We start from the raw sequence: 21,471 nt of genomic DNA on the forward strand, positions 1-21,471 counted from the left end.
CATCTATTTACCTGCAGCACATGATTTGTTTATTTTCTTCAATGAGACAAAAGAGGGGAAAACTTAGTTGCAGGGATACTCACTTTTTATTTAGATATGTGCCTGGATGTTACTCTTGCATTTAAAATTGATTCATACTAAAGTTTAAATGAGTCTGTTACTGTTCTAAATTTTGCATGGAAAAAAGACTAAACCACTAAAGAATTAAATTGTTAGAGGGCTCTCCTGTTCCTGACTTGACTTTTGCTCATGTGTGTCCTAAATAAGAGGCTTCATAACCCACTTCCCTTGATTTATGAATGTGCTAAGTCTATTTTAAGCATTATATAAATAACTAACCCTATTCTTTAGCTTGTTTGAGAGTTCGGAGACTCCCAAAATTCTCATAAATGAATGGCAGCAGGCACAAAGTGCTTTTAAATATATCCTCTGGCCTTCTTTATTAAACTTGTTTTTTAAAATTATGGTATATAAGAATAGTGTCTGATTCAGTGATTTCTGCAGCATCACTAAAACTAAATTCCTCTGAATCTTGGATTCCTTGAGCAGTAAATAAAAAGGAGATTTCAAAGCCTGTGATATAGAAGCCTTTTCTTTTCATGGGAAGGACAAACCTGTTGCCTCTTTTGTAGTAATCTTCTGACCCCTCTTTAGGATTATTCTTAAATCTTGTTCTCGCTGCAGAATAATGTTCGTGCTGCTGCACTAGCAACTGTGAATGCCTGGGCTGAACAAACTGGCATGAAAGAGTGGTTGGAAGGGGAAGACCTGTCTGAGGAGCTCAAAAAAGAAAATCCTTTCCTAAGACAAGAGGTAGGCTTCTGTTAAGTACTTCTTCCTTCTGTGTGTCTAATCAAAATAACCTTACTTGCTGTGGTCCATGTTTATCTCTGCAGACTGGAATGACACAATGGTACTATTACATGAGTAAACAAATAGCTTTGACTTCATACTGACATAAAATTGCTAAACTGCAAAAGGCTAATACTGAGCTTTCTTCCTGCTTGGTAGCTGCCATTCAGATTTCAGTGCCTTCAAAACTTTTGTCTATTTTGATCAGCATTTTAAGATGTAGTGTTTTCCCTCAAATTAATCACATGGTAGTGAAAACCACAACTGAAGTGGGGGCGTTTATATGTTTGAGGTTGATAAAGTGTGGCTGAAAAAGAGCCTATGCAGTCTAAAGATACCAAGCTCCAGGTCTTAAGGTGGCTGTGTGTTAACATGATGTAATTAATTTTTGAATATTTTTAAATTGCTGACATTAAAGTTGATGTTGGTTAAGAAAATTTGTCTAAACAAAGTTCCTACTTACATAGAAGGACTACCGTTCATGCTCCTCTGGACAGACAGAACACTTTCAAGCACTTCTTCAAAAACTTTTATTTTGAAACTTTCTTTCAGCTTCTTGGTTGGCTGGCTGAGAAGTTGCCTACCCTCCGTTCTGTTCCCTCTGACCTACTCCTGTGTGTGCCTCACCTGTACTCCTGCCTTGAAGATCGAAATGGGGACGTGCGTAAAAAGGCACAGGATGCCCTGCCATTCTTTATGATGCATCTTGGCTTTGAGAAAATGGCAAAAGCCACTGGCAAGCTGAAGGTATTTTTGTCACTTAGATTAGAAAATGTGAGCTTGAATGAGTAGACATTAAGAAGTCACACCCACAGTCTCATGCTGTCTTGAGTCATGTAAGCTTGTCTGCATAAGAATATTTTCAGGGGGGATTGAGAGTAGCGTAAGGAGGCTGAGAGTTAAAGCTTTCTCTGCCTCAGAAAGCCTATGGCCACCACAGGTTCATTACTTAAGGAGCCTGACATTTCTTGACTGTTTTTCTGAAAAAATCTACCTGCCAGGCAGCTTGCATACCAGTTACCATCCAACTGTATGCCTTTGAACATGTGCTTTGAGATGGCTTCTAGCAATTTGGTATATCTTACGGACCCTGGAGTGCTGGATCACTGTTAGGGTACCCATTAATGTTGTAGGATTGCTCACCTAGAACAGATTGCTTGTTTACATGGTTCCAATAGATTTTATAGAAGATGCTTAATGGAAAGGTGTTTTGCCTCAGAACACAGATCTCTGAAAACATTGATGTTTTAAGATAAGCCTCTTGGAATATGCTAAACAGAGAATAGTTTGTTTCAAGCTAATGTTTGTTTGTTTTTTTCTCTGTGGTGTGTATTAGTAATCACTATCACTATTCTCTCCAAGTGTATCACTTCATTTTTTTTCCTCCTCTGTTCTCTAGCCAACTTCCAAAGACCAGGTACTGGCCATGCTTGACAAAGCCAAAGCCAACATGCCAGCCAGACCAGCTCCTCCTGCTAAAGCATCTTCCAGAGTGGTAGGGGGAGCAGCTCCAGCCAAATTCCAATCTTCATCAGGTAACCTCTCTTAATTTCTGGGAAGTGACTGAGAAGAGGGTGATTTTTTTGAAGTTTTTTGACATGCCAGAGGAAGGAACATACTTAGTAGGAAGAGAGGAATTCAGCATAAGTAGGGTTACAAATAGCTGTGTGATGAAGTGAGTTCTGTTTGCAGTTGTGGTCTTATTGGCAGTTGAGTCAACTTCCAAGGTAGGAGGATTTTTCTTTACCACACAACCATCTGTCAGCTGCTCTTAGAAAATACCTACTTGGTATTGAAGCTGAAGTTTGTGGACTAGAGAGGTGGGATTTTTTTTTGGTAATACCTGATTTTAACATAACATTTAAAAATTAATGTGAAAACATTGTTTTAATCTGGACTGTTTCCTCAGTTCACTGTAGGGCTACCAGAATGCTTGTGCTGATGCAAAAAAAGAGGGTAATGGGATTAGGGGCCAAGTGATTTGAAGAAGCAGTGCTGCCTTATCTCTCTGCTGGGGCTGGCTCACCTGCCCGAACTGGATGCAGCTACAGCTCTAGACATTATTAGCTTGCGCAGTACATTTGATAACATACTATGATATTAATTATGAAAACTTAGTATGCTAATGTGGAATTTAAGGAATTTCTTTTATGGGTCTAAAATCCTCAGACAACTGTGTGATTGTTCTATTCGTGATCAGTTTTTCTTCTGTCCTAAGAATGGAAAACTGAGCTGACCTAAAATGGGCTTGTTGATGGTTTGAAATGGTCTGTTGTTTCTCCAGCACTTGCTGAAGATTCAGGGTCCAATACCATGGAGTCCAAGCCTGATCCCAAAAAGGTCAAAGCAGGAGGAGTCTCATCTAAAGCTAAGGTGTGTTGATTTCACTTTGTATAAAATCACTTCCCGTTAAGTTAATAGCTGCAGTTTGTGAATGTATTATAGGTAGAAGAGTCTAGTCCTTGCTAGGGACTGCTTTTAGTGAGAATCTTCATGCTGGTTTGAGTTCTGAAATGACAAGTGTTGTCATTACCTATTTAGTTCTTAAAGTCTGTTTTGTCAAAAATGCAGTCTTGTGAGCAGTTCAGTCCACATTCTAAATCTGCTTGGCCTCCGTGATTTCATGCTGTTGAAAATTCATTCTTACCATTGTAGTTCCACGGTATACTTTGTATACATAAACAGTAATCCGTGTATCAAAAGAAATTAATCTCTCCTTTACAGTGTGAAGGGTAAAATAATCACAAGTGCAAAAAGGGAAAGAAGATGGTTAATGCATCACAGTGATCTGAACTGATTACATTTGAATTTGTGATTAGGTTTTTCTGTTGTTTTGTGTTACAGTATTTTATTTTATTTTTTTTGCTATTAACTTTAAAGTTTTTCCTATGTGTATAACTAAAATAAAGCACCCAAATTGTTCTACAGTTCAATAGCCTTCATTGTCTGAAGTGGTGCTGTAACAAGAATATTTGATGTAGGTCCAGATTTGTGGCAGGAATGAACTGAACAAACCTTGAAGGATGAAGATTTGCTGAAGTTGATGTATTCTTCTGTAAAAACTCTGATGCCAGAGTTAGTGCCTTGGCTGTGAACACAGTAAAATACTTGGAATGTTAACTCTTAAGAGTAAATAGCTGTCTAAAAACAAAGCCTTTTCTGTGGCTTATTTACAGCAGTCAGATGTTAGTAGCAGTATGTCCAAAGGCAATACCAGCCAGCCCAAAACTAATACAAGCCTCAGCAAAGGCAGTACCAGTGTGACAAAGAGCAAATCTATCAAACAGGTACCACATTGGGTTGCAGGGTGTGGGTGGGTGACTAGCACACTGGTTGAGAGTGATGTGTTGTATTTCACAGGATACTACTGTGCACATGTGGGTATTGCTTCCACAGCAGCAGAGCACATCCTTCTAAAATGCTAATCAACAACATGATTCTTCCAGTTTCTCTCTGGCTCTTGTACACCTGGGCAGCATGAGGTTGGCTGGTATCTTAATGCTTGCAGTTGCTGGGACTGAGACCTATGTCTTGTGTTGCCTGTTGATACCTGCCTTTTTTAATACCTGGCTTTTTTCAGGGTGTCCAAGGGAAGAAAGTGCTAAGCAAGCCTAATCTGAAGGAAGATGATGATAAATCAGGTCCTATTTTTATCATAGTCCCAAATGGGAAAGAACAAAGGATGAAAGATGAGAAAGGTCTGAAGGTGAGAAAAATCTGAATGTATTCACAAGTTTTGAACTAGTGTAATTTTCAAGTATTCTTTCAGGTTTTAATTTAGAATTAAACATGCTATGGCATGAAAGTGCTAGTCTATTTCCATCCCTTGGATTGACTATCTGGTTCTTCCGTTGACTTTCACAGGCCAATATCTGGTTTACTGTGGTGTTTCTCTTCTGATTTCCAAATGTTGTGCATTTATACACTCTCATGAATGACAAAAGCCTTTTTACACCTTCCATGGGATGGTCTTTAGATGTGAAGTACCATCAAGTTTTTACCTGAAAATGGTAAACTTTAATTTTACAATTCTAGGATACATTCTAAAAGCTTTAATATGCTTATTTTGAACAGTACCACTTACCAAGTTATGGCTTTTTAGGGGAATTCTGTTACTTAAAACATGCATGTTATTTGTAACTTGCTAGTAATTAGGCCCATCTGTAGCTTAAAAAAAACCCACAACACTTTAAGGGACAGTAATTAATTTTCTGCATAGAGAAAATTTTTCATGTAAGCCAAGGTGAGCAAACACAGTTGAATTTTTCCCATTACTCATTGATAATGAAACTTTGAAAAAAGATTCTAAAGCCAAATTAAAAGGGGTGTGACTTGCAGATTCTTTCAGGAAGTAAAGGTATTGCTTTGAGTTCCAAATGTTTCCTTTTGCAGGTGTTAAAATGGAATTTCACTACTCCCCGTGATGAATATATTGAGCAGCTAAAAACTCAGATGTCCAGCTGTGTGGCAAAATGGCTACAGGATGAGATGTTTCATGCAGACTTCCAGCATCACAACAAAGCACTAGCTGTTATGATTGAGGTGAGTTTTGATCTGTGGTACTAGAAAATGTTGTATAGGATTACTCTTCTATGAAAAATTCTGCTTAAATTAAATCAGAATTCTCTGAGAAGCCAGGAGTCATTGTTCTGTGAAGCTGAAATATTAACATATATAGACATCAGAGGAAGTTGCTATTAATATTGTTTCTTGGGAGAAGGGAAAATTTCCTCACTGGAGAATTCTCTTAGAATTTCAGAAAGCTGTATAAATTAAATTTGAGTACTTAGGATTCTAGGAATCATCCAATAAATGTAGACTGTCTTATCAGGCATAACTTTTCCATGTTCTCTTCTTTTTTGAACAGTCTGTTTCATTTTGCCCAACCTCCTTTCTTTTTTTCTTTCACTTCAAGCACGTGGAGAGTGAAAAAGATGGAGTTATCAGCTGCCTGGATCTGATCTTAAAATGGCTTACCCTGCGGTTCTTTGATACCAACACAAGTGTTTTGATGAAAGCACTTGAATACCTTAAATTGCTTTTCAATTTGCTGAGTCAAGAGGAGTATCACCTTACTGAAAATGAAGCATCCTCTTTCATCCCATATCTTATCCTGAAGGTACAGTTCATTGTACAGAAACTTCATGAGGAATAGAGCAAGATACCATCAAACACTGCAGTATTCTCGTTCCAAATATATTGTGAATGGAGTTAAATCCAGTTGATGGCCAGTCGCAAGTGGTGTTCTCCAGGGCTCAGCTTTGGGGCCAGTTTTGTTTAATGTCATTATCAGTGGTCTGAATGAGGGTATTGAGTGCTCCCTCAGTAAGTTTGTAGACACACCAAATTGGGTAAGAGTGTTGAACTGCTCCAGGGTAGGAAGGCTCTGCAGAGGGACCTGGACAGGCTTGATAGGCCAGGACCAACTGTATGAGTTTTAACAAGGCCAAGTGCTGGGTCCTGCACTTGTGTCACAACAACCCATGCAATGCTGCAGGCTTGGGGAAGAGTGGCTGGAAAGCTTCCCAGAGGATAAGGACCTGGGGGTATTTGTCAACAGCTGGCTGAATATGAACCAACAGTGTGCCCAAGTGGCCAAGAAGGCCAGCAGCATCGTGGCTTGTATCAGGAATAGTGTGGCCTGCAGGAGCAGGGAAGTGATTGTCCCCCTGTACTTGGCACTGGTGAGGCAGCATCTCAAATACTGTGTTTTGTGCCACTCACTACAAAGTCATCGAGGTGTTGGCTCAACTCCAGAGAAGGGCAACCAAGCTAGTGAAGGGTTTGGAGAACAAGTCTTATGAGGATCATCTGAAGGAACTGGGGTTGTTTAGTCTGGAGAAAAGAAGGCTCAGAAGGGACCTTATCACTCTCTACAACTACCTGGGAGAAGATTGTAGGGAGGTGTAGAAGCTTATTTTCCCAAATATCAACTGAATAGGACATGAGGAAATGGCCTTGAGTTACACCAGGGGAGGTTTAGATTGTGTATTAGAAGAAATTTCTTCACTGAAAGGGTAATCAAGCACTGTAACAGGCTGACCAGGGAAGGGGTTGAGTCACCATCCCTGGAGGTGTTTAAAACACTTGTGGTGCTTAGAGACATAGAATAGTGGTGGACTGGGCAGTACAAGGTTAATGGTTGGATTTTATGATCTTATGGGTCTTTTCCCACTTCTGTGATTCTGTGGTTCTTTTTTGTGTATTTGCCTCTAAAAGCCATTAACTGAAAGGGTTTTTTGCATGCAGAACAATTCTGGCTCTCATAACATTATTTAGGCTAATCAGCAGTATCATGAAACTGTTTAAAATAATCTGTATTTATTCCCTTTTGATTTTTAATTTTTCTGCTAGGTAGGAGAACCAAAAGATGTCATCCGCAAGGATGTTCGTGCTATTCTGAACAGGATGTGTCTTATCTATCCAGCCAGCAAGATGTTCACTTTCATCATGGAGGGGACAAAATCCAAAAACTCAAAGCAGCGTGCAGGTGGGAAATGGCAGGATTAATCAGGCAATTGCAAAGTGCTTGAAATGGCTTTGGTTTGCATCTTGAAAAACCCAGCATAAGAATATTTGGTGGAATGCAAGATTTGCCTACACGTGTAGCGTTTTATGTGAATGCTTCTAAGTGTTTAAAGGATTAGATTTTAAAGTAGTGTCATCTTGGGTTTTATTCTTGGTGCCTTTATACCTTCCAAAGATGAGCAGTCTGTTAAATTACACTATAGCATTAAGATTGAGTCTCCCTTGAGTAGGCTTGATGTCTTAGTGAAACAGTACTGGGGAGAACAGTGACAGTACCATTGTCCAAGTGATTAAGGCAGTCAGTTAATGTGATCAAGAATTGGGGAAGAAACACTGTACATCTGTCTCAGCTTCATTATAGAAATTATTTGTGGTGTGGTGTTTGTAGTTTAAACAAGTCACCTTGAAAAGATCTCATCCTGATAGAACCAGGAAGTTAAACTAATACATAATACATCATTGCAAGCTCACAACTGTCTAAACTACCTAGATGTGATGGTAACTATAGTATTGCTCATATACAGTAATGTAAAAAGTTTGAAGGGTAATGGGATGACTGGCAGCTTTTAGGTGCAATCTGTGTGATGCAGTCTGAACATAAATCACTTGGAGTATACCTATCATCAGCATTCTTATTGACACTTCTCTACTGTGAATGCTCAAGTTGTGCAAGGAACGCAGCCGTTGGGAGGGCTCTCTTCCCAGCAGCATTGAACCTGAACGTGCATCTGTCGTTTCCTTCCTTTAGAATGCTTGGAAGAGCTTGGATGTCTGGTTGAATCATACGGCATGAATGTATGCCAGCCAACTCCAGGGAAAGCCTTAAAAGAAATGGCAACTCATATTGGTGACAGGGACAACACGGTGCGCAACGCTGCACTGAACACCATTGTGACTGTCTATAATGTTCATGGTGACCAAGTGTTCAAGCTGATTGGAAATGTGAGTGTAACTGGGAATAAGATTTATTTCTGAACCTTTTTTTTTTTTCCAAATCCTTACATTTTTATAGGGGACTAGCAGTGCTTTGCTTGTGATTGGTCACGGTGCATCTTGCTGTTTGTGTCAAGAGCATTTTGTAACATTGAAAAGAACTTGCTACACCTTTGGATCCTCTAAAAATTAGCTTGTTAATTCCTGATTGTTGGATAAATCACCTGGGTGTTAATGAATGAAAAAATAAATTGGAAGAAATGAGCAAAACAATTACTTCCATGGGAATTAAATTGTTTAGAAAGGGTAACTTTCTGAGTAGTCAAATGTATAGGTAACACTTGTCCTGGTAATGTCTCTAGCAGCACTTAAACTGGTTGGAATATGATAGATACGTTAATGCCTATACTAATCTATTGTGTTGTGTTATATGTCATAGTGCATGCAAACTATTGGAGGGATATTTTATGGAGTATGATGAGCAGGGAAACAGGGCTGACTTTTTTTTTATTTCTTTCCAACTTCATGATATGTTGAAATTTATTGTGACTTGTTTTCTCTGCTAATCATCTCCATGGCAATGTTGGATTTTAATTAACATTTTCAATTCCCATCTTATTTTAACTATATTTCATAGTGCAGTCTGCCTCCTCCTCAGTGTTGTATAGTCCACTTGCTTTTGGGTTTTAAGGTTAAGAAAAAACTGTAGCACTGGAACCATTCAGCCTTTTCTAACTATGGCTTTCTGAGCTTCACTGTGGTCTATCTAGTCCCAAAATATATGGCTTTTCCAAATCATAGGGATGTTGGAGAGTACGTTATACAAAATTGTCACTGCTGCTTTTGTTCAGATGTAGTGATTCGTAAGCATCAGTCCTGTAGATAAACAGATAAATATGATTCTTTTCACTGCATGAGTTGGAGTGTTCAGTTAGTTTACCTTGTGTAGAGCTTCCCTTATGGGTACACTGAATGGGCCAACTGTTAGAATGACCCTGGCTTCTGTGGCAGGGTCCATAGTGTTAAAGCATTGCCTGGGCTCCTAATAGGGGACATAGAGAGGTGGGTGGGGGTTTCTTTCATTGTTTTTTTTTCTGCAGGAACACAAGCGACAACAAGAAACATGTGATAGTACCCATGCTTGAATTCCAGAATACTTGTTTCTTGGAAATTATGTGGGCTAGAAATAGCTGCATTCAGTATTACATCTTGTCCATATGGGTTAATTAGCTCCTGAAGTAGAATCTGACTTTCTAGGGTAACCTTAGATTGCTGCTAGATGGTTATGTTGATAGTCCCTACCCTTGGTGTTAGAGAACTTCAATATGGGGTAATAAATGGTGTACCTTCTGTAAGTGACAGAGATTTCTAAAATCTATACAAGGGCAACTGAGTGAAAGCATTGTGTATTACAGCTTTCTGAGAAGGACATGAGCATGCTGGAGGAAAGAATAAAACGGTCAGCCAAGAGACCATCTGCTGCTCCAGTGAGGCAGGCAGAGGAGAAACCTCAGCGTGCTCAGAACATCAGCGCTAACGCTAGCATGCTGCGGAAGGGACCGGCTGAGGACATGTCCTCCAAACTCAAGTATGTGATGATCCACTGTGGTCTGTAGCTTGCCCAGTGTATGTGCTAATATCACGTCTGGTGATGTTCTTTTAGTTCTTGTATCATCATCTCTGCATGTAAAAATTGGCCAAATAGTATAAATCAAAATGTCTGAAAGTTTTTTTTGTCTTGTCTGTCTTGAAATCTTTCTAAATGGTCTTGTGCCTTTTTTCACTGCTTCTCCATGGACAGAATTATGTATCGCACTTATAGGATGTAAGTACTGCCCACTAACTACTTGGTAGCAAGGTTCTTGTATCTTTCAATTTCTATCCTACTCATCCTTTCCTGAGGGTGACAGCTTTACCATGGCCAATTCTAGGTTATTTACAGGTCTCTGACTTAGAGAAAACAAAGGAACCAAGAATATGGGTGTCTGCCAAGGTGACTAGATCAAACAACATGCAGGCATGGCAGTTCCATGTTAGGCAGCTGTTAGAAATATTGGGAGAACTTCCTGTGCATTACATTACACTTGTTGTAGATTGGACCCTGTTCTTAACTTCTTAGAGCAGACATGCAGCACAGAACTGTATGAGCGTGTGTAAATCATAGAGCCTGGAGCAATAGTACCAGAAACAAAACCAAAATTCCTTGTATTGGCTCAATATCTTGGAATAAAAGTCCCTGTTGATAACTGTGTATTAAACGTTTCCTTGGAAAATCTAATACGCAGCACAAGTCATGTGGGGTGGTGGGAGTCCTGGGTTCAGATGAGCTTGTGAGATTGCTACACATCCTATTCATCATTTAAAAAAAGAAAAAGCCACTCCTGAACTTGAACACTATATTCCATTAATGCTACTTTAAACTGTGCTGCGTAACTTTCAAAATGAACCAGTGCTGCATCCCTATCGCAGATGCAGGGGTCCTCGTGGTGAGATATGAGAGAAACTAGGAAGGCAAGTAACTAGCAGCTGCTCTTCTGGCCTACAAAAGGGGTTACTAGGTGGCTTGGATAAAATCAAAACTTCAAAGTCTGTGTTATTTATTATGAGAGTATTAGGGCTACCAATGGATGCTAGTGCTGGTACTCTTGCCTCTTGGGTATATGTAATAAACACATCTCTCCTGGTTTCTACAGTCAAAATCGCAACATGGGCTCTCACTCGGAGACAGCACATACAGTTCCACGGGAATTTCAGCTGGATCTTGATGAAATTGAAAATGACAATGGTACTGTCAGATGTGAGATGCCAGCACTTGTACAGCACAAACTAGATGACATCTTCGAGCCAGTCTTGATTCCTGAGCCCAAGTAAGTCTAGTTTTAACTACTGAATGAAACCAGTAGGGCTACTTAATCTATTTTGAGAAGCAGAATTTACCATGTTAGTTTCTGCTTTAAGACTTGTTTACACAAGAAACATAGTGTCAGCTAATTTGGAGAGATGTCAAAGTGTACTGTTCTGGGATCTGAAGAGCAATTATTTCTAATGGAAAACCTGAGTTGTGCTTATGTGATTTTACAGTAAAAATCTTAATTTTGTAAATGCATCATCACTGTCTTTACAAGTAGTGCAATAGACACATTAAAAGTATTTATTCCTTCCTTTAGTGTCCTCTGTGAAAAATTAAATCCTTTTCCCTTGTCTCTAAACTCACTGAAATAGAGCAGTTCAGCGTAAATTAGATCTGTCTCTCTGAAGAGTAATGAACCCTGTTTTCATCTGTTTAGAATCCGTGCTGTGTCTCCACACTTTGATGACATGCACAGTAACACAGCTTCTACTATCAATTTTGTCATTTCCCAAGTAGCCAGTGGTGATATAAATACAAGTATCCAGGCTCTGGCACAGGTGAGTGAATTAAGGTGGCAACTAATCACACTGTACTAAACTGTCTGCGAGGGTGATGAGTTGCACTGTGGTGGAGCAATCATGTCAGGTGACGTGGACTCTGCTCAGAATCTCCCTGATGACAAAACTGAGTGCACAGGGGCCATCTGACTCGCTTTAGTAACAGAAACTCCATTTGCATGATGGAATAGACTCTTAACACAGAAGCACTAAGGGGGGAAAAAAGCCTATCTGCTTTTGTCAAGTATCTCTGCTGTAAGTTTGAAAAAGCCAGTTAAGCCAGTTTGAAGTTTTAAATGTAAACTGTTTTACAGATCATCAGCAAAATAATTCTCTTGCCTCATAGCTTTTACATATTTCCAGGGTGGCTTTAACTCCTTGGAAGTATTTTATCCAGAAGATTTCATAAAGCTGTTAATTCCAGAATTCATAATGCAGCATCTCATGTTTTCATTTGTGTACAGGATAGGGTTGCAATTCTCTAAAACATCAGTAATTGCTTATATTGCGCTTAGCAACAGATGTCTGTGGATACTGATTTTAGGTGAAAGCTTAGAACGCAAGTGCCTTGTCAAATTGACTGGTATGGGCAAGACCTTTCCTATAGAAAAGTTTTGAAATTGTATTGATTTTGCACTGCTTGCATTATGTTGACTTGGTTGTGTTGTTTTTAAATCTTAGATTGATGAGGTTCTCAGACAGGAAGACAAAGCAGAAGCTATGTCTGGCCACATTGACCAGTTCCTAATAGCTACATTTATGCAGCTTCGACTAATCTACAACACGCACATGGCAGATGAGAAGCTAGATAAAGATGAGATAGTCAAACTTTACAGCTGTATTATTGGGAGCATGATCTCGGTAAGGCTTTGACCTAGAAGTTATGGTGAAGAGCAAATAATTTCTGTGCACAAGCTGGAAGATAATGGAATATTTGTCCTGTACTTACCTTCATAAACAAGACTTAATAGTAAGCTTTGTTGCTAATTGTCTGCTCATCAGTGCACCTTCAGAGAAGGAGTGGGGATGAGAAACGGGGAAAGGGAAAAAGGTCTCCTTGTTGCTTCTACAGAACACAGCCACTCTAATACTTTTATTAAGCTTTGGTTTAATATTCTTTATATTTTGAGTGCTTAATTGGTGGCCTAAGTGTTTTCAGAAGTCACCTAGTAGAAGTAAGTTCCCTGGTTGCTTTTTTATTGTTTAACACTTGGGGGAGAGGGGGTTGTCAAGTGGTTTGACAGTGTAGCCTACAGAAATCTCTCCATTCAAGCATTGCATGCCGGGAAAACTTCTTATGCTGTCTTCCATTTCTAGCTATTTCAGATAGAGAGTCTGGCTCGAGAGGCCTCCACTGGTGTGCTGAAGGACCTAATGCATGGTCTTATTACTTTAATGCTGGATTCTCGGGTTGAAGACCTTGAGGAGGGTGAGCAGGTCATCCGATCAGTCAACCTCTTGGTAGTGAAAGTTCTGGAAAAGTCTGACCAGACCAACATCTTGAGGTATATAATGAAAATTGCACAGTTACTGCTTCTCTTCACCCACCCGTTCTTGTGTGTTCTTAAATGGCTGAGTTTGTTAGTCCTTCTGTAAGCAGAAAATGATGCTTGATTCAGCTGGCTAATGAAGAATTATCACTTATGGTCAGTGGTGGTCAGAACTTGACTGCACAACTGGAGGCAGGCTAAATGAACCAGTTCAGTATGATTGTATCTGCTTTGTAGTTTAGCAGACTGCCTCTTAAACCCTTGTAACATACTAGAAAGAAGGAAGGAGCTGTTACACAAAATGGCATCAACTGCTGGACTAACCCTAGTCTCTGGTTGGGATATTCTGTGGGGGGAGTTGGCATCTTTTTTTGTGTGTGTAGCACTTTTCCTGTGTAACTGTTATACATTTATTCCTTCTAGTGCTCTGCTTGTTTTGCTCCAAGACAGTCTGCTAGCAACAGCCAGCTCTCCTAAGTTTTCAGAACTAGTTATGAAGGTAAGCCTGTAGTAGAGGTTTTGAACTTACTTAATCTGAATCAACTTAGCTGAAAGAACAGATACTTAAAAAACATAACTTGATGGATTTCTTATAGCTCTCGTAATTATAGTCTTATAATTAGATGTTACATATGGTGATGTCATGTATGCCAGGAGGGAGCTTAACACCTGCTGATAGTTTACAGAAGCTAATGCAAACTCCATACAGAAGGTGCAGTCACCTCTTGTGCTTATTTGCTTATGCAGAGCACTGTACTAGGGATTCAAACAGTCCCAGGCTGGAGCTGCTCTGTATTTTGGCATCTCTAGGGACAGGCAGATGTCTGCATATCAAACATGAGTGTCATCTCTTTTTTTTTTTTTTTTTAATAATAAAACACCCTTTTGTCACTTGCATGATTTTTAAAGACGACTTAGGCATTCTTAATGAGGTTAAACCTAAAGAAGTCATGCTCTGTGTGTGTGTACATAGCATGTATCCATTATCTGCTGAAGCTTCTTCAGGGAAAGCAGTCAGGCTCCTATTATTGGTAGAGGGGTCAGCACTTCTTATATGCACCAGTTCTAAAGAAGGATCTGGGTAACAGTAATGGTAGTCGCAAAGAAAGTAGGTACCAGTGCAAGTATTGCTTGAGCAGACAGGCACAGTGCGTGTCTGTGGTAGCAGAGTGAAATGGCTCAATGATTGTTTTGTATCATCTCTCCTTACATAATTAAATGCTTCTTCCTTGAGTTGTCTGGATTTTGAGTCAGCCTCTCATTCCAGTGTCTGTGGAGAATGGTGCGTCTTCTTCCAGAAACCATTAACAGTATCAATCTGGATCGTATTCTACTGGATATCCACATTTTCATGAAGATCTTTCCCAAAGAGAAGCTGAAACAATGCAAGAGTGAGTTTCCTATAAGGACACTGAAGACTCTGCTTCACACCCTGTGCAAGCTGAAAGGGCCCAAGGTTAGAGGAGTCACTAGTCATGTATTTTAAACTGGATGTTTGTGCAGTCTCTAAAGCTTTTCCTTTTTGTGTGTGTGTGTATTCCCTTTTTTTCTCCTTTTAGATCTTAGATCATTTAACAATGATAGACAACAAAAATGAGTCTGAGCTGGAGGCTCACCTGTGTAGAGTAGTGAAACACTCCATGGACCAGAGTGGAAGCAAAGCCGATAAGGATACAGAAAAAGGGGCTTCTCGCATAGTAAGTAATGTAAATGTGTTGGTAGGGAGAGGGAATCTAAGGCAATTTATTTAGGAAACAAGCTTGATTTTTGTGATTGTGGAATATTAAATTGTCATTTCTTTTCCAGCATGCAACTAGTGTTGGAAATACTCTTCTAGTTTTATTTTTGGCTGTTTTGGGAACTTTCAGAGTGTTCCTGTTACTACCGGAATATTCTGTGCAATATCCCAGGACTAAGTGCTTTCCAGGATGTTCAAGTATGCACCACAGGTTTTATGCTGCCTGATACTGCATTTGATCTACTAAAGGTTAACCATACCCAAAGTCAATTTTAAACACTGGCTTTTCAGAAGGAGTCCTACAGCTTGAGGATATCTTTACTCATTCTGAGTGAACAGTGGCTTTGTAAAAACCTAATCACTTCAAGGTTTTCTTCATTGTGGAAGATCTCTCTCCAGATAGCAGGTCTGAGGGCTCTGTGGGTTTGTCTAGCTTCCCTTCATTTTTATTCGCTTCATTTTAGAAGTCTCCTTTATTTATTTAGGAGGAAAAGGCTTCGAAGGCCAAAGTTAATGATATTTTGGCAGAAATATTTAAGAAGATTGGCTCCAAGGAGAACACTAAGGAGGTAAGTATTTCCTTCCTGCAAGGAAGAGGGCATGATACACTAGGATGGTGTATGCAGCAGTTGAAGTAATGCACAGGAACTCTTCCCTCCTCTTCAGGGTCTGGCAGAGCTGTATGAATACAAAAAGAAATATTCTGATGCAGACATTGAGCCCTTCCTGAAAAACTCCTCTCAGTTTTTCCAGAGCTATGTGGAAAGAGGCCTCCGGCTGATAGAAACAGAGCGGGAGGGGAAAGGACGCATTGCTGCTTCTACAGGTACATTTTATAGCAAATTCAACTGATTTATGAGAAGCAGAGATATAAGAACAGTAGATACATGTCCTTTGTAGTAACTAATATTTGCAGGTGTTTATGGATTCTCAAAGTGAGTCACATGTTTTCTTGGCACTTGTGTTGCTTCATGAGGCATCGTTTGCAGGGACTATGCATTCTTGGCTTACAAAAAAAATTGTTATGACAATTGTCACTAAATGTAGAAGGCATCTGAAAGGCTTCGTAAGCAAGTGGTTCTAATTTTTATCCTGTAGTGTGGGCTGACCATTGGCTTATGTTTCATGTGTCTGATATCAAGAGCTGTTTCTGCAAAGTATACAGCTGGACTGTAACAGCAGCAGCTGTCAGGTTCTCCTTTTACCTTTGGGTTACTAAAATGGTACAGGAGGTTTTTTTGATAGAGTATTGTTTACCGTGGAATTGAAAAGTTTATTGTAAAGTATCTTGAACTGGTTTTATAGCAGTCTTTGTGATGTCCCCTTTCCAATATGTCAGCTTTTTAACTGGATAAATTACTGTAAAACACTTAGCTGGATAGTCTTTTTCATTGCAGATAAGCACAATCTTAATGCAGTATTAGGGGGGAATCTGACATATTATTAACTGACAGTAAAAAATGATACACAGTCTGGCCAAACTACCTTTGCATTTAATTTCTTTCACATTTCATGGTGTCCTGTTAGGCTTTAGGCTTTTCTCCTGCCACTGTTCCCTCTCCTATCCCTGTATTGTAAATTACTTTAGGAAGACAATGTAAGTTTCTTTTGGAACCTCCTAAATGTGTCTGACTAGGTGGGGCAGAAAAATTCTACCTCTCATCCTCAGTCTGTACAATCAAGAAATGCACAGAGATTTCAAGACAATTTTTGTGCCCCGTATTTGTCTTTTTTTTTTTCCCCCCTCTCTAACTATAATATTTTGATATAATAAAGGATACTGTTCCATCTTGCAACAGTGCTTTATATATGCTAAAGTATAAATGCTTAAACTTAATTCTTTTATCTATTTTAAATACCCTACAGTAAACTAGTGAAGATAAATCTCTGTCCACTCTAAACCTTAGGACTAGCTAATCATTTCAGAACTGAAAGGTGCTTTTTATAGTGTATAAACCTTTCCTAGGATTTTGGTAGAGAAATCATAAAAACCATGCTTACGTGCCTTCCGGAAATGGCTATTTTAGATTGAATTTGAAGAAGCAGCAGCTTTAGGTTGCCTGAAGGGAGAGGTAAAGAGGGGTTAGAAGCAGTGGTGAGTACTTCTGCCCAGAAGTACTACTAAATTCAGAAAAAAACAGAAGACTCCAAATACCCCCCATCCTGTCAATTGCTGTTCTCTCTTGACATCATGGTTACTGCTGATCTACACCAGCATCTTCCTCTCACTTCCACTGTCTTCAGCTGTCAGCCTCAGCACTAGTTCTGGAGCTGCTGTGCTGCCACTTCTTAAATGGCTCCATTTCTTTTCTTGGTTTTCAATTGTCATTCTTGCAAGGAAATGAAAGGGCTGATATGCCTATATTAAGAAATGCACAAATCTTTGTAGTTTATAGCTTGGTTTTTCATCCAGTATATCTTATTTCAAGGAACTGACCAAGAGGCTTACTCTCTTTTTAATTTGACTTCTTAAACTGTTTTTCCCTCCCCCCTTCCCTCATCCTCCAGGACTTTCTTCTCAGATGGAGGGAACCTGTGTTCCTGCTTCTACCCATGCTGTATCTTCATCTCTAGGAAACACAAATGGGGAGGAAGTGGGGCCTTCAGTTTACTTGGAAAGATTAAAAATCCTCAGGCAGCGGTGTGGCCTTGACAATGCAAAGGTATTGTACTTTACATTTGTAAATGTGCCCAAGGGAGGCACTTCATTTGCACTTTTTTTAAGAATGCAAGTGGATTGTTTTTTCTGTGCAAAAGGCATGTTCCAATCAGAATTGATGATCTTTCATTATACTGCATGTCCCAGATATTCATGGCATGTCACCATGCCTAGTGTAAATGGCTTTAAACTCATTATTTGGCCAAATGGGTTTATGATTAAGTTCACTTTGTTTACAGCACTGTTGTACATGCAAGTTGTTTCTACAGTCTTGTAGTTTGGTATCTTCCCTTACCACATAGTTGAGTCTCAGAAGGGCTCAGATAATTACTGTTCTCTAAGGTGAACATATATTGACAGCTGTTTGAGTTGAGTGATGTGGAAAATCTGGATTTTTCTGCTCTGAAACAACTACAAGACCTGAATGAAGACTTTTAATAAAGTTTTATATATTTTTGGGTGTATGGGTACTAATGCACAGAAATACTGAATGAGCTTAGTTTTGGAAATGTGGGCCAAAATTTCGAACAGTTCAGTGATCCATATGTTAGGAATCTAGTGCTGATGACTGAAGTCTACACTAAAGGCACATGAGAAGTGATGTTCACTCTAGAAACAGTGATCCAGGCACACAACTCTTTTAACCTTTAACACAAACTTGTGTATCAGCTCTGAGGTGGGAAAGTGTTTCCTAGTTGTTAGTAAGAAGGTAATTAATGCAGATGGAAACATCAATTGGTAAAAGAACAGTGAATTGACATTTTAAGTCTTTGGCAAGGTAGAGCTTGCCAGTCAATCCAAGTTTCCTCTTTTCATTTAACTAGAAAACTCACTGGCTGTTGATGCTGCACACTGGCATGGACTTTGCTCTTGTGGTAGTAGAATTCAGGTTGTTTAAGACTGCAGCAGGCTGTCTCAGTAAAACACTGGTCTACTGTGAATTTTTGTGGTCTTTGAAGTTCATTTGTGTCCCTACTGACATCAAACATGAACTGCTTGAATGATAAGAATTGAGTATTGCAGTTAGCTTTGCAGGGTTCTGATTTTGATGGCAGCTGACTTATCGCTCCAGATCACCTGTGTTGTATTGCTCCTCTTTCCTCTGGTTTTAGTGCTTCTTGTGAAAATGAAAAGCTATTGGCTATGGCTTTTGCCGCTATTTATCTTAACATTTCCCTGTCCTCCCCTGTAGCAGGAAGACAGACCACCTCTGACGTCTCTGCTCTCTAAACCAGCAGTCCCTACAGTTGCATCTTCTACAGATATGCTTCACAGTAAGCTCTCCCAGCTCCGTGAGTCACGGGAGCAGTACCAACACCTGGACCTGGACTCCAATCAGACTCATTCCTCTGGCATTGGAACTACCCTGGCTTCACCCTCTTCTGCAGCAGCTAATATTGATGACTTGAAAAAAAGATTGGAGAGAATAAAAAGCAGTCGCAAATAGAGATGCAAGAGGGAAAGCATCACTGTCGCTTGGGCTGTCTTCAGCTTTAGTTTACTAAACTAGAAGTCTTCATAGTTAAATGGCCTCATTTAGGCCTAATGTATACAAACTGGTTTATGTATAATACAGTGGATTTTGGGGGGTTGAGTCATTGTGGCACAAGTATTTGTACATACTCTGCTTCTCAGCAAGCATCTCTTTGACCATAGAAGGCTGTCTGTGTATTAGTTTTAGTGTACAGACCTGTAAACAACCATCCTCTTGCTCAGACTAGTTTCTCATAACTTGTTTTTTTATTTGTAAAATTGTCTTTAAGATCTTTTCCTAGTTCTTAACTCTTAGATAATCTTTAGTGCAATCACTTTTAATTTTGTGAATTCTTCTCCATGTAATCCTTGAACTGTTGATTCTATATGGACACATGGCATGAAGTAACTAATTTAAGTGTCTTTTGTAAATAAAGTTTGCATTAACTATACCAGCCTCTGTAGGAACAGCAGTGACTGCTGGTTAGAGAAGTCACTCTATTCCTGAATGTTAGTGACTGGGGACCTGGAAACTGAACTAAGCTATTCTTGACATGAACCTTTGGGTATGGATAGGTTATAAGGAAAATGAACGTAAACTATCTCTGGGTGCAGTCCTGACACCTTGCACTCTTAGTTCTATGAGCAGTAGTGCATTTTTCATATAGTGTTTTTTGTTTTGTTTTGGATATATTTCTGTAGCTTGAGAGTAAGTTGAGAATATTTAGTTTGCTGAAATGCTTAATTTAAACTATCTAGTCCTTGTGATGCCTTGTGATGCCTCTATCCAGGTTAAGCATAATCCCACCTGTGTACAGGTGCTTTCTTTGGGGGGGAGCCTGCTGCTGTTGATTCGGAGTAGATTAGCAGTGATTTGCTGTCAGTGGATTAATTTATCCTGAGCTCATTTGGTTAAGCAGTCTTTCTCATGCAGTTTTCAAGTGCAGGTAGACCTCACCACCACATTCTTTTTGCTCTTAAATATCTGAAATTAGCAAACTACTATTTTGTGTAACTAAGACACCTGGTAGTGCTAATCTGCAGCCGCTGCTTTTTTGTAAGAGTGACTTCAGATTAGCCTTTTTCAGAAGCAACAATTAGGAAGATTAAGTCATACATTGTATAGCCTTTCTAGCCCTTTCATGTCTAGTCAGGTGATATGTTTTCACCTTACTGCTGCACTTCTGTTTGAGAGCTGGTTGTGAAGCACAAATTACACATCTACTCCATAGCTAAAATAGAGTTATTGAGGAGTGGGACAGGCAGGCTTACAATAGCACACTTCTACTCTAGATTTTTCTCTTCCATGTAACTGCTGCTTTTGTTGTTTGCTCTGTGGACCAGCAGTCTCTGCATTAGGGCTGTTACTGAAACTGTCTTGTCTGATTACAGTAAAAATGTGGCTTTAAATTATACCTGTACAACAGATCTATGCCAGAGCTTTTGCAAATGGCTGAAAACTTCCTTTTACAGGCCCCCTAGGCTGGCATTGCAGTTGACATGATACTGCTTGGTGCTTATGTTTGTACACTGTGACAAGCAGACTTATGAGTGTTCTCTATCCTGTGTTAATTGACATGATGCTGTTCATTGCTCCATCACCTTGATTGAGTAGTCGCAGTCTCTTCCCAACCTGAAGTGAGCATGTGCTTTCTTGTGGAACAGAGCTGTGGGACAGGTGGAGGTTTGGCCCTTACTGGTAAGTGCTGAGGTTTTGTGCCCTTAAACTGGGGCTGTTTGTGAGTAGTTTGTGTTGACTGGCACTAGAGTGATTGCCACTACCTCTCAATTACTAGCTGCTTTTTGAAACACTGATATTTAAATTTGTCCATATGTTCTTTTACCATGTCCAGCAGACATTCTGAAGAGCTCTTGTTAAGTAGCTCAGGGTGTTAAAACAGCAGTGCCTGCAAACCTGCATACAACTATTTTAAATTGGAAGCTGAGTTGAAAATGGAAGTACAGAATAATTGAGTAGCAGAAGATAAAGATGCTTACCTTGAACAAGTTTTTGCCCTGTGTCTCTGTAGTGTTTGGTTGGACTCAATATCCTGGGAGTTCTGAACTAAAACTTGTGCACATAAATTAATAAAGCCTAATTTTTAGCCCAGACAATATCTAAATAACATTAAACTGAATTTTAAAAATTATTCCTCTGTATTGTTTGTAACAAGTCAGTATTAACAGTGACTTACCCCAGAAACTGTATGGTCCTGGTTCCCCTCTTAGATGTGCAATTTCTCAGATTATTACCTAGCAGTAAAAAGATGAGGCTAAAAATTTAAACATGAGAAAGGCTAAACATTTTCAGTGTCTCATGCCTGTGGGTATCAATGACTTAAAACAGTTGTGAGGAGGAACTTGAGCTCCTTAGGTTTCTTTCTTCGGGT

The 21,471-nt window shown here is 39.5% G+C and overlaps 1 protein-coding gene and 1 non-coding gene across 5 annotated transcripts in view; both read left to right on the plus strand.

Moving 5' to 3' along the window:
• Window positions 1-19,533, plus strand: part of CKAP5 (cytoskeleton associated protein 5) — a 55,965-nt gene extending 36,432 nt beyond the window's left edge. For 3 of the 4 annotated variants that reach the window (XM_051621047.1, XM_051621046.1, XM_051621048.1), the window contains exons 24-45: window positions 685-813; window positions 1,405-1,599; window positions 2,252-2,387; window positions 3,137-3,225; window positions 4,433-4,558; window positions 5,245-5,394; window positions 5,768-5,971; window positions 7,207-7,342; window positions 8,129-8,322; window positions 9,729-9,901; window positions 10,115-10,138; window positions 11,007-11,180; window positions 11,601-11,721; window positions 12,403-12,582; window positions 13,039-13,226; window positions 13,635-13,710; window positions 14,479-14,667; window positions 14,771-14,908; window positions 15,435-15,518; window positions 15,616-15,775; window positions 17,458-17,612; window positions 18,801-19,533. In XM_051621047.1, coding sequence (XP_051477007.1) covers window positions 685-813; window positions 1,405-1,599; window positions 2,252-2,387; window positions 3,137-3,225; window positions 4,433-4,558; window positions 5,245-5,394; window positions 5,768-5,971; window positions 7,207-7,342; window positions 8,129-8,322; window positions 9,729-9,901; window positions 10,115-10,138; window positions 11,007-11,180; window positions 11,601-11,721; window positions 12,403-12,582; window positions 13,039-13,226; window positions 13,635-13,710; window positions 14,479-14,667; window positions 14,771-14,908; window positions 15,435-15,518; window positions 15,616-15,775; window positions 17,458-17,612; window positions 18,801-19,055 — 3,276 coding nt within the window. In that variant the 3' untranslated portion in view covers window positions 19,056-19,533. The remainder of the gene's footprint in view (window positions 1-684; window positions 814-1,404; window positions 1,600-2,251; window positions 2,388-3,136; window positions 3,226-4,432; window positions 4,559-5,244; window positions 5,395-5,767; window positions 5,972-7,206; window positions 7,343-8,128; window positions 8,323-9,728; window positions 9,902-10,114; window positions 10,139-11,006; window positions 11,181-11,600; window positions 11,722-12,402; window positions 12,583-13,038; window positions 13,227-13,634; window positions 13,711-14,478; window positions 14,668-14,770; window positions 14,909-15,434; window positions 15,519-15,615; window positions 15,776-17,457; window positions 17,613-18,800) is intronic. The other variant, XM_051621049.1, reaches the window with a different exon arrangement.
• On the plus strand, window positions 11,767-11,877 carry LOC127386124 (small nucleolar RNA SNORD67). The gene has a single exon (XR_007889816.1). It is a non-coding gene; the product is annotated as a small nucleolar RNA SNORD67 (small nucleolar RNA).
• Window positions 19,534-21,471: the final 1,938 nt, after the last annotated feature.

Source organism: Apus apus, chromosome 5 (assembly GCF_020740795.1).
Source record: "Apus apus isolate bApuApu2 chromosome 5, bApuApu2.pri.cur, whole genome shotgun sequence".
NCBI classification, from domain to species: domain Eukaryota; kingdom Metazoa; phylum Chordata; class Aves; order Apodiformes; family Apodidae; genus Apus; species Apus apus.